The 16,579-nt window shown below is 42.8% G+C and overlaps 1 protein-coding gene across 2 annotated transcripts; it reads right to left on the reverse strand.

Moving 5' to 3' along the window:
* Window positions 1-1,231: 1,231 nt before the first annotated feature.
* Window positions 1,232-16,363, reverse strand: mcm10 (minichromosome maintenance 10 replication initiation factor). Of its 2 annotated transcripts, none has more exons than XM_028570726.1 (18): window positions 16,129-16,363; window positions 14,930-14,981; window positions 14,557-14,838; window positions 13,781-13,999; window positions 13,471-13,611; window positions 13,118-13,325; window positions 12,855-13,020; window positions 12,100-12,267; window positions 7,785-7,901; window positions 6,286-6,482; window positions 5,816-5,910; window positions 5,411-5,524; window positions 3,386-3,877; window positions 2,991-3,121; window positions 2,591-2,704; window positions 1,742-1,887; window positions 1,604-1,646; window positions 1,232-1,494 (listed from the first exon to the last, which is right to left on the reverse strand). In XM_028570726.1, the coding sequence occupies exons 2-18, from the start codon at window positions 14,934-14,936 to the stop codon at window positions 1,411-1,413; spliced, it is 2,724 nt and encodes a 907-aa protein (XP_028426527.1). In that variant the 5' UTR covers window positions 14,937-14,981; window positions 16,129-16,363; the 3' UTR covers window positions 1,232-1,410. The 2 variants fall into 2 exon arrangements, with proteins under 2 accessions (XP_028426527.1, XP_028426526.1); XM_028570725.1 differs by having other exon boundaries at window positions 13,471-13,614.
* Between the last annotated feature and the right edge of the window lie 216 nt (window positions 16,364-16,579).

The raw sequence follows: 16,579 nt of genomic DNA on the forward strand, positions 1-16,579 counted from the left end.
CATTCTTGTTCAGATCACATAGCCATGTGGTGAGACCCTCTTTAGATTTTCTGTTGATCAACTTATACAGTAGGAGTACCTATTTTTGGAACGTTTCCAGCCACCACTACCCAGTTCTACCATTTATTCTAAAGAAAAACCCAAAAACATCACAACCAGTGCAGCAGCAACAGACGCCACGTTATACATATTAAAAGGCAAGGAGTATTTGAAAAGAAAAATAAGTTTGTGGTTTGTGTTTAAGCTTGTCTCTACGGAGACAAAGGCAGCAGACGCTTTGGGTCTTCATAGTAGGAAAAGCACAGCTGTTACTAATAATAATAATAATGATGGCTCAGTGTGTCCCTGTAAGCTTTGACAGTGAGCACTCATTCACATTGTCAGGAATTCAGCAATCATTAATTTTATTATCTACACCTGTGCTTTTCCTAATTGTTCCAACATGTCAAAATGTGTTGTGTAAAAAAGAAAAAAGGCTATAAGGCAAATGGTACTATTCAGTCACAAACTGTATAAGGAGGTTTAAAGAGCCCCTATTATGCTTTTTGGATTTCCCCATCTTTTAGTGTGTTATATAGTTTTTTGTATATGTAATAGATGCCAGCCCAGTTTTTATATGTGCTGCCTGAAGCTTCAGATATATAAATTTATGCTCAACGCATTGTTTGTTGTAGTATTCTCCTAAACATCAGAGGGCGTACAAACAAAATTATCTGTGAATAACAAAGCAGGCTGCCTGGTAACAGTAGTAAACCGATCCCACAGATATTTGTTCAGGTGAACCTGCTCCGCTAGTTTTTACAACTAAACTGAAAGCGCAGCGCATAGTTACAAAAATTCAGAGGTGCACGACCATGCGAAAGCTCGCGGAGCCTTCGCACTGGAAAAGACTGCCGTGGTGACATGATTTTATGGCTCTCGCGCCGGAACACCGCGCCGACCGTAAACCTCGCTTGAGCAACCACAGCCTGCCCAGCGGCTTGTTTGAATTTGGTTGACCAATTGCAACAGAGTGGGCCAGCTGACCAATCAGAGCAGATAAGCATGTAAACCTGTTCTAGTAGACCCCAACAGTACAAATATGACGCTGAAAAGGAATATAATAGGGGCTCTTTAATGTTGCTGGATTAAGTTAAAACATGTTTGCTACATACTATTAAATATTATAGGATTCCAGATCAACACCAGAATCTGTGTGCTCAGCTTTTTCCGAAACGGACAGTTGACGTAAAACGTTGCAAATTATTGCTTTAATCATCTTATTTCCATATCCAATATAATCAAAGACTTTCAAATCTCCATAATCAATAACAAAACATCAAACTTTAAAAACATTATTCATACAAATGTAAAAATGCAACAAAGACACTTAAATTACAAAAATTATAAAAAATAAAAATCCTGGTGCGTTCACATCATGCTGTTGAGGAACTTGCCGTGCTCCTCTCCTCGAGGCTGCAGGAGCTCTCCGGCGATCTTTGGTCCCTTTTTCTCCTGCAATAATAATAAAAAATAAAAAAACATAAAGAGCAACATCAGGTCTGAGTTCTTCCAATGTGAGAGAACAAGGAGAGGTAGTCCATGAGTCAGAGAGAGATTTTACCTTCAGCATCCCATCACGCTCCCATTTAAACAGACCACAGTTACTGAAAGGGTAAAACATTAGTTAATGTACATATCATTTCATTGAAAAACTATCAAAGGAATGAGAAAGAGCTTGAGGAATATGTATTTAACGTACCTGCAGTGTTTGTTTGGCAGTCTGTCCAGAGCGATGGCTCTCTGTCCACAGGGGCATTTGAAGAAGCGTTTCAGGGCATCGTGCCACCGCAGGTCATGGTTCTCCTCCACACAACGATCCGCCGGCTTGAAGTAGGTGTAACCGCACTGGAAACAAAAAGACACAAGTCAACCCATCGTGCTGTACGGTTCTCCCCGTTTCTACATGTTCACCATTTCTAACAAAAACAAAACTCACCTCCAAAAGGATCAGCTCCCCTACACCCAACATCTCAGACCTGAACGATGGAGCCATCACACGCCTCGCCCTCACCATTGTCAATGACACCAATCACCCTCTATGTCTACAGGACTCGGAGGTGTAGAAGGACCCGCTTTGGCAGACGTTTTGGCGTTTTTTTCTGCTGAACAAACTCGCTCGCTAACTCTGTATAGATCCGGTGTTGTTGTAGTAAATGTGGTTGTTTCTATGTGTCCGTTTATATGTGTACCTTCCTCCACAGCGCTGCGGAGGAGGGTGTGGCTAGTCCACACAGCAATTCTGGGATGGGAGATAAAAATGCTCTGGTTTATTGGCATTTCTTTAAACCAATCACAATCATCTTGGGCGGTGCTGAGCTCAGCACGGAGACACCGTGCAAAATAGCCTCGGGAAGGAACTTGTTTTTGGTGGAACGTCTACATTCTAAAGTTGTTTTAGTCGTGCAACAGAAAACTCAGATTGGACAGATAGTCTAGCTAGCTGCCTGGATTTAATATCTATCTCAGTATTATTTCAAAGATCAATCTTAATTTTTTAAAATATATTTATACATATCTGAAGCAAATTGGTGTCAATTTAACTCAGTACCTTTTTACAGGATACAGCACGACACTTCATCTCTCTGATGCCCTTCATCTTCTCCTCCATCTGCTCCTTCTTCACCAGTGGATCAAAGTACTTCTCCTGCAGCTGGTACTCCGCCTGAGAAAGAGAGAGGGAGAGAGGGAGAGAGAGAGAGAGAGAGAGAGAGAGAGAGAGAGAGAGAGAGAGAGAGAGAGAGAGAGAGAGAGTATTCCGGCCCGAAAAGTCAGACACACTTTACAAAGTTTTACATGTAGAAATGCAGCTGGATTTGCAAAATAAGAAGACAAGGGAGACCTCAGAGCTACCTTATATCTACGGTATGTGCAACAGCTGTAAATCTAAATGGGCTCAGCAAAACAAGTCTTAACAGACACAGCACATGGTGAAGTGCCACTGGTCGTACCGCCTGTAGTGCAGCTCCGTGGCGAGATTTGGCGTTGAGGATCTTTTGAAATTCCTCCGACTGGATGTAGAGGAGCTGCTCTCGCTTCTTCTTCAGGGCCGGCTCCTCTTCCTCATTACTGGACGATTCAACTGCACAGTGGGTTAAAGGTCCGGTTATAACCAGCAACAATAAAGTCATTTTATATATGACTTTACTGGGAGAGAAATTCTACATTTTACTAATCAAATCAAGTGCTCAAATGTCTTCACATTCATTAGTGAGCTCTTTTGTGGTCGGTCATGAATTTCTTTTCTTATGTGAGCTGCTACCAAGTTAAACATCTAAACTCAGCTAGGTGTACGTTGGAGATATATACGGTGGCTGTGAGAGCTCAGTGCGCTGCGACTGTGTACCATTGGGTGAGGTCAGATTCTTCTCCACTCGGGTGCTGATCTCACTGCCGTTACTCCTCTTCCTCTTCACAGCGTTGGGGTCTTCCTTTTCAAGCCCCGCCCCTTTGTTTCTCAGCTTCTTCAGAGCAGCCAGCTTGGCGGCTGATAGGCTGAGAGCGCTGGGGGCGGGCACCGGAGGCGGGCTGTTCTCAAAGAAGAGGATGTCTTCCCCCTCTGAGAAGCCTCGGCCCAGGGTGGGAGCGCGGGGAGCTGCGGGGCTTTGGGTGGCCTTGGGGACCTCAGAAGCTGCTTTCGGGGACATCAGACCATCTCGGCCCAGTGAGGACGTAGACCCGGGTCTGGGCCCCACTGGGCTATGCAGCACCCTCTTCTGGATCTCGTCTGCCCGCCGCCGCCGGTTCTGCAGAAACTCCCGCTGCTTCTGTTTCTGCTGCTTCAGCAGGTCTGAGGCTGAGATGGACTGAACTGGAGCTCCCCCTGCATCTTTGGAGACTGAAGATGGATAATAAAAGGTTAATAAAAAGGTTAAAGCGCCCATATTATGTTCATTTTCAGGTTCATAACTGTATTTTAAGGTTGTACCAGAATAGGTTTACATGGTTTCATTTTCAAAAAAACACCATATTTTTGTTGTACTGCACAGCTCTCTCACTGCTGCAGATCTTCTTTTCACCTTGTTTCTACATGTAAGTAGTTCTTTTGTAGATTATGGTGAACTTGTGTGTGTTGTAGCAGTGCTTTGCTATTGAGAACGACGTAGCATGCTAACGCTACGAGCTAACGGTTGTGGTTAGCCAGCTCATTTCGGACTGTGACGTCACAGTCCGAGCCGAATTTGAACAGCTCACTAGGTGACTGAAGGCAGGACACATTCAGAAACCGTATCTCACTCAAAACAGTATGGATGGATTTTTTTCAAAGTTTGTATGTGTGTGGAAGCACCAGAGACACAAAAGAACACCCCAAATCCCAGAAAAAGTGTTTTTTTCATAATATGGGCACTTTAATAAAAAGGGCGAAGGGCGGATTTGAATATTGACATAGAAAATGAACATCACTGGACTATATTCTAAATTGCTTTGAGATTCAAATTAACTTCTTATGTTCTTATAATCTACTTGTGGTCTTTTGGTGCTCAGATTAGAGCTGACATACTGCCTTTTGATATCTAAATGGGTCGGTAAGCTGCAGTGGAAGAATAATGGAATGGAATGTGTCCAGTGTGTCATCTGAGAGAAATAGAAAACGGGTATCATTTGGTTTTTCTTACTGCCCTTTGTACTGGAAATGTCGTGACATTTTTAAATAATGATTTAAAGACTACACTAAGTGTGTTGATGGATATGAATGACTCGCATTTTTCTGTCCGAGCCCAGCCCGCGTCCGACAGAGCAGTAACCGAACCCGGCCCGAGCCCGACAGGCATTAAGATATGTATGTCCGAGCCCGACACAGTTCAAATCTGTTTTTTTCTCATACTAATTGACACATATGTTTGTTTGTGTGGAAAGCCTTTTATTAAACAACTGAAGAAAGGCATTCAGAAATGTCAACAATGAGTGCATCAGCTCACACGGGGCAACAAGCGCACGTTAACCTACATAATACATCATTTTTTTAATTTAAAATGTTCAATGCCTTATCACGCTGATGTGACCGAGCCCGACCCGAACCCGAACATCATTTCTAAATATTTGTCCGAACCGGTTGGGGTATCCACCCTCTAACTCACATTGTCTGAAATGGTTGTTTGAAAAAGACACCTTCAATTGGCATCTTATTTAGCGAATGCATGGGAGTTCAGGAAGTACACCTATCAGTCAAGGGTTGGGAACTGTTGCGGTTGCTTTTTATCGGATCCCCTGGATCTGATTTGTGACCAGCGCAAATATTGATGTGTTGTAAATGTGTCTTATAATCCAATGAGGGATGGGCCGTTTGATGGTACTCAAATAGAATTAAAGTCATTCATTCATCCTCAGCTTAAGTGGTGAAAAGGCACGGAGATATTTCCAGGGGGTGTACCTGATTGGCTGCCCTGCGCCAAGTGCTTCTTCAGCTGCAGAGCTCCGGGGGTCGGCGCCGACAGCAGGCTCTTAAATTCATTCGTACAACCCGAAACTTCACCAGACTTCAGGGCTAAAAAAGAAAAGTAAAACAACAAAAAAAAACATTAAAAATAAAGGGATTGTTCACCGTCAAGATTATAACTAAGTACATTTTGTTAATTGGAGGTGATGTAATACGAGACATCTCCAAAACCCAACAGGTCCTCAAAGCACAGACTAATGTATTGTAGACTTTTAGAAGCTGTGAAACCCCAAAATATTTCAATATTTTCAAAAGAGACAACTAGCCAAGGTTAACTGGCAGTCTTTGGGTTTGTGTGTATGAGTGTGTGTACGAGAGAGAGAGCCTATCAGTCCTTACCCAGCCTCTTGGCCTGATCCGCGAGCTGAGCCGAGCCTTTCACAAACAGCTTGCTCAGAGTCGTCTGGCTGGGTTTGTTCGGTTTGGACGCCGTTCTGCAACACACAGACCTTTTACTGAAAATGCCCAGCGGCTTAGATTCTGCCCAGTCCCACACAGTGTTCCTGGCTTCGGAAGTTGCAGTTAGCCTGCACAATCTGACTTCAACAACACACTGTAAAAAAATACAAACACCATTTCTGCCAGAATCCAAATTGTACAGGGTTGTGGCCTCGGTATGCATCACTGTCTGCTGTCAGTTGAATTTTAAAATGGTGCACTTTTATTACTACATTAAGTATTATTATTATTATTATTTGCATTCATCAGATACTGTGCATTAAACGGAAGGTTTGTAGAAAACAGGCAGGAATAACAAAACACATTTAAAAGGAATATACAATGAAACGACAACATCTAACATCACTCACAGTGAGGCGGCGCAGGCGGCCGAGGACACACCGCCGTAGTGGAAGCCGTCCTGACACAGCCGCTCCTTCAGGCCGCCGCCCTTCCCCTTCAACCGGTTGGGAGCTTTTCCAGAAAAAGCCGACTGAAGCTCGGACCTCTTTGAGCTCATCTGCTTATACTGGGCCTTGACGTGATACTGACAGTACTGGCACTCAAACTGTAATCAAACAGCCACACAGAGACAGGTCAACTCACTTGTGCCTTTTGGACATTTTAGAAATCTGATTTTGGACTTTCAAACGTCTCCTTGCAGTTCCTTTACAGAGTTGTATTTATTTTGCATCCTGGTTGTCCTGATCTGTTTATCAAACAGTTTTTCCATCTCGGAAAGTTTTAGTGTCTATGTTCTTATGATGGTGCTGCTTCCTTTTCCGTGTTGTTTTCTTTGTAACTGACTCGATGTCATTGAAAATTAGGGCTGCCCCTCAATGATCTCTTGAGTGTAAATAAAGGTTGAATCAATGAAAAAAAAATAAAAAAATAAAAGATGTGATGGAATCCTGATAACGGATACAAAAACTGTGTTGGAACCCTTTCCCTATCACGGAAATAGAGCGATATTTAGTGTCTTCGCTATTTTGTAATGGTGCTCGAATTCTCCGCGGTTAATTTCATTGACTATATAGTCCACTGTAAAATACCCACTATGCACAACTAAGTTGAGTGTACATACTGTAACATCTAACGATGTTAGCCTGGTCCAACCAGACTCTCTGTACATTTCATTTGTACAGAGAGTCTGGCCACTCTCCATTGACAAGTGTTAACTTCCTTGAAGGCGGGTACTCTGCTGAAGTTTAAAACTACTGGATCTGCCCAGAGCCACTCTGGATCCGCCATAACCAATCGCTTAAGTTCGGTCGTGACGTCGGCTTAGCATCGCTAGCCTTAGCCAACTCCTTCACCACTAACGGAGCGGAAAAACAAACGTTTCCCGAACCCCGTGGGGAGGAGGGCCACAACATCACGGCCACCAACACAACTCAAAGATTGTTCTTGCTCGGGCTTCTGGACATTCAGCAGCGTTGCCACAACGGACCGAATGGCTTCGCTCGCATCTTTCTCCTCCGCCATTACGGAACTACAGCTCAAACTAGCGCACGACCTCAACGCCGTTCTCAGCCCCCCCCTCTGTTCGCTGATGGGACCAGTAAAAATTTGACCGGAGAAAACCCTCAAATATACGGCAAACCCAGACGGAGTACTGAAGGAAAATTGAGCGGAAGTACGTAGGAGGGCGGAGCCAGGCTAGTACGATGTAGCCTCGATTTTGCTGCTATATCCCATAATGCAACACGGCCGTGTTTTCCTGGAGAAGCAGAAGCAACCGCAAAACCGGAAAGGAAAAATTGAGCGGGCTTTCATTTATAAACATTGGAAATGTAACACGCAACGTATATACAACCTTTTGAACCTTGACCAACTGCCACTTTGCTCGTTTGAAAGCCGATGGACCCACCATGTTGACGATCTGAGAGCAGGGGTCTCCGTTCTTCTTCATGCCCTTGCAGTTGCTGTAGTCCTGAGCCTCGCCCATCAGCAACACCTTCTGGGGGTTGTCCACGGTCAGGCTCACCTGCACACGTTCAACACAAGCTTTTATATCTGGAAGAGGAAACAGCTTACAGTAGTAACAAGCAATGATCATTGAAATTATGAAGTATAACAAATAACAATACAATACACAACAAATCAGATCTTTCCCCGTGTTGCCTTTTCTGTCTTTTATTTCATTCTCCTTGTGGCTGGAGGGCTCTAGAGTGCGACCAATTTGTAAGGGTGCAACTAAGATTTTTCCCAGGTCGCACCGGTGCACCTGACGTCCTCGCATCCGCTGCCTCTCCACGAACAAAGCGATGTCATTTCAATCAATATGGTTTAATGTTGCGGTTCATGACCCATTCCTACTGTAAATCCGTGCCTGTGTTTGATTCTACCTCTCAAGCACCATACATAGGGCTCAATATTAAGCTTTTTCATGCATATTTTACATTTGTTTACAGGACCCATAAGAGGCCAAGACATGAATAGATCTTTCAACTTGCGGGTTAACAGCATGAAGATGCAGCATCCCTCTAACGTTCATCCAAATCTGACCAGAGATCTGTCTAGGATTTCATGGTTTAAGGACCTTAAGACACAAGGAGCTAATGGGGACAAAGTTGTCTTGATTAAGTACTGTCTTTACCTTTTAAATATTTTGGGTAATTTCTAATGCTGGCCTGTTGGTGTTTGCACCATGCTCGTAGTACGGATTAATAAATGCCCTCAAGAAGATTTTCTGCTTCTTTTTGGCCTTGAGATGTCCAGCAGTTTGTGGGCTCCATGCTTTTTCTTTAGACAAGACGTGAAATTAAAAACCTCTCCGTAGGGCTCAGGGTTACCAGAGGATCTCATAGTACTCTGCTACGTACATGAAGAGGTAAACACATAGCCGGCGGAGCGGCCCTGAATGAGCAATCAGATGCTCACTCATCATTCAGAACACAGAGCAAACAGACTGAAATGCCCAGGAGGAAACTGTGTCTTTGAGTCTTCCACATTTTATTCAGACCGTACAATCTTTTGCCAAGAAATAGCGGATACATTTAGATATATTTAAGGGGTCACGTTCGTGTTATTAGTTATAATGAAGCCAATACTGAGTATCTGCTGATACAGTGTCCCACTTTGATAGTTAGATTTTCCTGCAGTTGTAGAGTAAATACTGTAGTAGGCCTACTATATAACACGTAAATCACAGAATAGGCTTCAAGTAATATATAACACCGATTAAGAAATGTCTTGATATATGGATAGAATTTATTTTCGTCCTTTTGCTCTAATCACTCCAAATTATTTTGCTAATTTGACTCTGGATGTCAAACTGAAGTTTGTTATATCATTAAACCAAAACTACATGTAGTCAAATCATAGGATGTATTGATTATTCCCAAAACAAAAAGTAAACTGATAATTGATCTTTACCAAATAATTCAAGTTTCTAGCAAACTAAATTACCAGATAACCTTTAACCTTGTTTATAGAGATTATATTTTAATCTTCATTGTGTTTACAAATATTCTAAAGCATTTACTCGCCCTAAAACGTTGAATAGCAGCTGTGTTTGAAAGGCTCTGTGATACTAAATAAACCTGTTTGGTCTTAAAGTCTAAAGCTACATGAGACTCGTAGTAAACCTGCAAAATGTCCCTGAAAGAAATGCTCCCGTGTTTTCAACTGAATTATTATCTTTGGATGACCAACATGTAACTCCAGACAAAAACCTATATTTAGACCAACTTGTATTTTTGGGGGTCTAGGATGAAAGTGAGAACTCATGAGTGTTTGTCCCCAGAGTTATAATGCATCAAACTAAGCATTTCATATTACACATGACCGTAGTGCAACTTCACATTTTAAAACAGACCAACAAACATGACATCATTTTTATGCATTTATTTTTAAAAGATTGTTTGTGTATAAATACATTTTCTTTTCCTCAGCCGGGCATTAGAGAAGCTTTCTGTACCACTTCTTCTTCTGAAGCTCTACCAGCTGGGACCTCAGGGTGCTCTCCGTCCTCTCCCACTCCTGCTCCTTTTCCTGCTGAGTCAGCTTCAGGCTTTCTGTGGCCTGAAGGAGGGATGACTTGTCCTCCTTCCACTCGTTGAGATGACTCTCCAGCTGCTGCTCAGCCTTCTTCAGATCAGCCAGGAGGGCGTCGCTCACAGAGCTTTGCTCGTCAATCTGAGCCACATAGGAGGCTCTCGTTTTCTCTCTCTCCTCCAGCACGGAGCTTTTCTCCTGCTGCCACCAGCTGATGTTCTAACTTTTTCTTAAGAGCAGCCATCAGGTTCTTGTTGTTTTTGTCCTGCATCTCCAGCTGGGCTCTATGGGAAGCCTGAGATCTTTCTAGTATCTTCTTCGCCTCTTCCTCCTGTTTTCGGAGAGCTTCCTCCATCTTGGTAAACTCATTCTTCAGCTCCTGAGCGTGAGCCCTCTCACTCTCCAACCTCACGTTGGTGGTCTTAGCTACCGCGAGCATCTGTCTTTCCTTACGAAGCTCCATCTTCTGAGTCTCCACTTCATTTTGAAGGGCCCCCTTCTCTCCCTTCATCTGCTCCTGTTCAACTTTCAGGTCTTCAGTATGAAGGTCTGGAGGTCCAGATCTTTTTGGGCTTTTTGCAGCATGTTGCTGATTTTTTCCAGCTGGGATTTCAGATATTGTTTGCCTGGGTGGGGAGTGGACACGTTGAGCCAGCTGAACTTTCAACTCACACATTTCCCTCTGCATCAGCTCTTTCTCATGGCTCCAACTGCCGCCCTCTCTCTGTTGTTGGAGCTGATCGAGGATTATCAGATGAACTCTTTCCTCAGATTCACTCTGGGTGAGCCTCGCCTCGCTGTCCTTCCGTTCACACCGTACTTGTTCTTCAAGTAAACTGAGATAGAAATTAATTTGCGGTTCAATCTCTCTGGAGTTGAATTCCATGTTTTCCAACTTTGTATTCTGCTGGACCACAGTGGTTTTTCTCCTGTTGCAAGGTGCACCTTTAGATAGTCACGATGCACCAGTTGGGACGCCATTTTGTCTAACTCCAGCACTCAGAAACTACCTATTATTTACCACAGCAGACAATAAGGTTGTTTTTTTAATACAAATCTGTCCTATACTTTTTATGTTGGATTTAAAAAGTTGTTTAGTGCTAACTTAACTAGGCCACCACTTTATGATGTTCCCCTTTTCATGTTTGTCTTTTTCATGTTAAAAGTTGTCTTAATAAGCAAAATATGAAGCTTTATCTGTAGAAGTTTAAAAGGTTCTGTTCTTTGGCGTTTCGGGGGATTTTTCTTTTTATATTTTCCCCTGATATGACTATAATTATTAAGAAAATTCATTGATAGTTTCCAGACAACAACATCTGATTAGATAGAAGTCCATCACTCTCCCTTCATTTACACCATCACAAACAAGAAGGAACAGTAGGTAAGAAGTCATAGCATACATATGGCCTAGATTTAACATTTTGCTTTAAGTTCCATACAAAAGCCAAAATTGTGTTTGATTGACAGCTCTTCATGCAACAAACATCACCTCATCATTTGATTTGACCACAGCACGGCATGATTTAGTTCATTAGACACTATAAACTGTGTCCAAACTGTGACTGCAGTGGAGATCATTCCCCATTCCTTTTGTCGTCTGAGATTAGAGGCTCTGAACTCAAACTGGCCTAAGAGTGTGTGTGTCAGTGTGTGTATATACATATGTGTGTGTGTAGTTGGTAACAGCTTTGGCTTTTGTCGCCACATTCCTCTCTTAACACCTCTTTTTTTGCATGCAACGCTGACAACCTTACTGGCTATTTTCACCCAACACCACCAGTCTGTTTTCGGCTTTTATTGGCCGCTGCTTTAGTTGCCAGACCAGTCAATGACAAAAAAGTCTTGAAACCAATTCAGTAAAACATAAATAAAACAAGGTTATCACTTTATTTTAGTGAAAAGCAGTTCAGTTTTTGAGGGAAATGAGCTAACAGTGACACGGGACTTTAAATCCTTCTGCTCTACTAACATCTACGCATAGTTCATCTATTTGTAATGTGTTCGAGAAGGTTAAGATCCACATTAAAATGTGACTTCTGATTGGTGGAAGTGACTTGAGGCTCTTTACACCGACAGCTGTAAAATGACTGCATCAATGTGAAGGTAATGAAAGTAAACATTGGTTTCTGCTGTCAGAACACTCTCTGCTGTATGTACATTGTATTCAGTCCAGACTGTCCACTCACCCCGTCATATCCTTCTTTCTGCTTCATGAGGTTTGGGTTGAGGAGTCCGATGACGGTGCCCGTCTCCGTTTTCCAGTGCTCTTTGTGAACTTCGCCGAACAGGAGCAGAGACACAAACACTTCCAAGTTATGGAGGTCATTCAGTTTCCAGATGCTGAAGGTTTTGCCCTGAGGAGAAGAAGCACTCCATAAAAAATGTGACAGTACACAGTGCTTCCAATATATTTTCAGATCTGCTAAGTTAATTATAACTTTGGATGAATTTCAGTGGTGTGTGGCCAATAGGTCAAGCCTCGCTTTATCGGTTATCCTGGATTTATAAAGTCTGCTTTTGGGAAACAGCCCCCTGGTCTCAGAAATAATGGAGCAACACTAAATTCTTAACAGCTTGGGTTTTCTGGTTCTGCTTTAGTGTTTTCTAATATTTTAGAGAAAGGCAGACAATGTGAGCAGCTAACATTGAGTGAAATATCTTTTTATATGGTGAACTAACGTATATTCAGCTAACAAACGTTAGCCACGCCGTGGATGTTGATGTATCCTTGCTTCACCAAAGTTACTAGAAATAGCAAAATAGCAGAGCTCCACAGCTTCAAAAAACATTCAGAATTATTGTTACGTATGATAGCTAAAAATGTCCTTAAATCACAACAAATTTGAGATGTGTGTGTGATTTGTAACCATTGACATATCACAGTACTGAGCCAAACACATAGGGTTACAACCATGGATGGGAGGCTTGAGCATAGACCTACACTGCTGCTGCTTTGTTGAGTGACTTTGTTGACCAGCACAGCGAAGGTCACCCAGTCGCTATCCTCCAGCTTCTCTCGAGCCGCGCGCTCCGGTACCTGGGACAGACGGATTAGACGGCGGTCGGCCATCTTGCGGTCCATCTCGCTGGAGGAAACGCGCGGTTTTCTGAATCGGAAAAGAGCCCAGCATGAGACTTTTTTTCACTTCAGATTTTTTTTTTTTTTATAAAAGGCCTGTGTTATCATGACTTCAGTGTCCTCACCTGAGCCGCAGTCCTGAGTATTTCTCAACCCCCACATCTTTAGGAAGGGGAGGAAGAGGAGAAGGTTTGGGCTGTCCTGCTGATGCAGCCGATGCAGGTTTGCTCTGAGAGGCTGGAGGTGAACGCACAGGATTGAAAGCTTGGCTGGTGCTCTCTACTGGCTGGAAGGAGCTGCCAATCTTTATCTCCACCAGCGGCCCTCTGTCTTCTGATGACAAAACCATGAAATACACTCAAATAAATACACGAGTATCATTTCTTTTGTACATAAATATACCATGAGCAAATCCAATGACAAAATGCTTTCAGTAATTCTGGTTTAGGTAAATGCTTTGCGCAAAGATAGGTTTTACCTGGCAACGTGCTTGGTTTGGGATGGTGAGCTAGCCGGGGTTTACGTTTGAAGGAGTCAGCATTGTTCAGCTGATCAAAAAAGTCAGAGGACTCCTGGAGCTTCACACCTCCTCCACTGACTGGAGCGGGAGAAGATGTTGCTGCTGTCAAGGAGAAAACAAAATCAACTTTTGTTGCCACTGCAGTTATGTGCAGTTGTTTGGGTCTTTATCAATTTATTCTGTACTTCATGAGTAAAATAAAATAACAAAAACTGCCACTGGACTGAATTTGTCAGCCAGTGTGGCTGGTGAACAACTAAATGTCTACCTGATTGTGCCTTGGTCTTTGCTGCGGTAGAGGCGGGTTTGGCCTGGGCCAGTTTGGCGGTCGGCTGTGGAGTGGGTGTCGGTTTGGGAGTCACTGGTTTGGGACGAGCCGTGCCCCCTGCAGCCGTGACCGGAGGGGAAGACGAGGTGGAAACCTTCTGGCTTGCTTCCAGCTGCTGCTGCAACCGCTGCATTTGCTCCTGCATGCGCCTCAGCTCGTCTGAGGAAGGAAGACATAACGCCGGTAAACACAAACATTACATTGTACATCAACTAAAGGCAGATTAAGGTAGATTTATGGTTGTATGTAGAATCTATGCAGAACCTACGTAAATGGCCTGAGGTTTATACTTGTGGACTGGTGTCTGCGTCGTTCTAGCATTGCTCTTTGAGAGAATAGCAGGACCGGCATGTTTGTATGCTGGGAAGTGTGTGGTAGAGCAAGCGAGAGAGTGACGGGTTTTAGCTTCGGAGCGAGTACCGACCCTAGAGATATAGAGGGAGAAACAAAGTGTCTCCCCTGTGCTTTCTAACCTGATTTTATGTTGTTAACAGAGGAGAGAAGGAGAACCTGGAAATGAGGAGGGAATGCGACGCTACCAAGCCACGGCCAAAGGACCAATCACAGTTGTTGCGTTCTGCATCGGCACGATGTGTAGTTACACTTTTTTTTTATAGGTGCACGTCAGACTACGGCGTACCTACGCATGTACCTACGGTGTAGATTTAACGCAGGACCATAAATTGGGCGAGAGGAGAGACTTTAGTTGCACAAACCTTGTAAATCTTCTTTGGACCTGTCCAGGCTCTCGCAGGCTTCTCCACCACTTTCTTTTCTTTTAGTGTCTTTCTCTTCATTTTCAATGTCTTCCACATCTCCAAAGAGATCCGACACATCTCGCCCTTCCTCCTCGACGCCCTCTTTGTACTCTTCTTCATCGTCATTGTCGGCGTCAAACAGGCCGTCCAAGTCGTCTGCCTGCTCCTGACCACCCTGCTCTTCTCCGACTCCCTCGCTCTCGGCCAGCAGCGCCGTCAGAATGTCCAGATCATCCTCACCTGGACAGAGAAGACATAAACGGATTATGTTGTGATCTACTCATAAAGTTGTACTTCAATGTGTTTTAAAATCCAATGATGCTGTACTTACTTTCCATTTCAGAGATGTGAATGTTGGTGCTGATTTTAGATGAACTGGTGACCTACGAGAAGGCAGACACTTATGTTATTGTGCGGAGTGAAGGAAAGACTAATTTGGCAGCTCTTATAATAACATTGTTTAGAGACCTAAGAAAATAAGACTGGACCTGGAAGCCTGGCCTCAGTGGCCTGCTTTCTCTCTAGAAAATTTAATTGCAAATATAATTTAAATGTGTCACTGTGTGTTGTTTACTGTATTTTCTCGGGCCAGCTTAGTACCTACATCAATTGTAGCATATGTGTCCCCGCTTATTCGCTGCAACAATAACAACATTTCCCTATTTATTCTCATTTTGCATAATGTTGTTAAACAGCGTAATGACTGTTTATCAGTACAACATTTAGTTGCAGTTTCACGGTTTTATCTGCACTTTACCAGTTTTATATTATATTCTGTGCATTTTGTGTCATGTTTTAACGCACACGCTACTGTATAATATCCCAATGCTCTGATGCAAGTTGGAATGTGGATAGGTGTGTTTTTGCACCTTTATCTAAATCAAATGTTGTTTACATGGGCAAATATTTCATTCAACCAGTGTCACACTACATTACACTGTACAAAATAGTATAACACTATAATATATTTGTACATTGTTAAAGTCCTGCCTTGAAAATATTTTATTCTGATAATTAAAAATTACTGCCACAAGAAATGTCTCACTAAAAGTTGGCTGTGTAACCACATCGGTAAATTATTTTCTTGTAAACACAGCACACATAGTGGCATACATTATGTAATTGTGGAAGCACCATGACCAATGCAGTGTGTATCACGCAAAACTGCCGTCCAAACATCTGGTCTGTCTGGCCAGTGCACCAAAACGTTGTGCAGGCAAAACATAGGCTGACTATAGTGGAAATAAACTTCTATTTGAAAAAGATGAGTGAAGAATTGAAATTCAGGTTCAGCCTCTGTGTAAGGGGAGGCTATGGCCTGCTTCACCGGACCCCTTTAAACTGAGACAGTTCAACATTGTAAGTTAAACTAAGAAATAGCTACATGTCAACATTTGAGGGTGTGAATCTCGCTTTTTTTCGTTCTGTGAACATCAAAATGAAAAGTAAATTAAAGGTTATCTTTAAAATAAACTGTCCATGTATTTGTATGTTTAACGTTACTCAAAGATAATAAGACAGCCAACTTACCTCTGGTTCTAGAGCTAACAGTTAAAGCTTTGTGTCCTTTGCTAGCTCTAATGCAACTTTGACGGATTTTTCAACTACTTTCAACCTGTCAATGTGTTGTTTGTTCCCCAAAACTTAGCACTGCGCGTAATTTTGTACAAGGCATGGGTTATATTTGATAAAAATCGAGATATTAATCTTGTAGTCTTTACAGCCTGCACTCGGAGCGAGGGGAGGAAATCTAAACTGGCGCTAAACGAAGGACCCTACTGTGTTGTCAAAGTTCTGGTAGCTGCCCAACGATCTGCCTAACTGAAAATAAAATGTCCATGTCGTAGAATGGCTTTTAAGGATTGAATTCATTCAAAGTAAATACGATTGTGAGATACAAATAATATCGAACAACACACATTTCTGCTGATATTGATTGTGATGCAATGGGTTGAGGGGTCATGTGGCAGTCATAGTTTTG

This window comes from Perca flavescens, chromosome 23 (assembly GCF_004354835.1).
Source record: "Perca flavescens isolate YP-PL-M2 chromosome 23, PFLA_1.0, whole genome shotgun sequence".
Classification (NCBI taxonomy): Eukaryota; Metazoa; Chordata; class Actinopteri; order Perciformes; family Percidae; genus Perca; species Perca flavescens.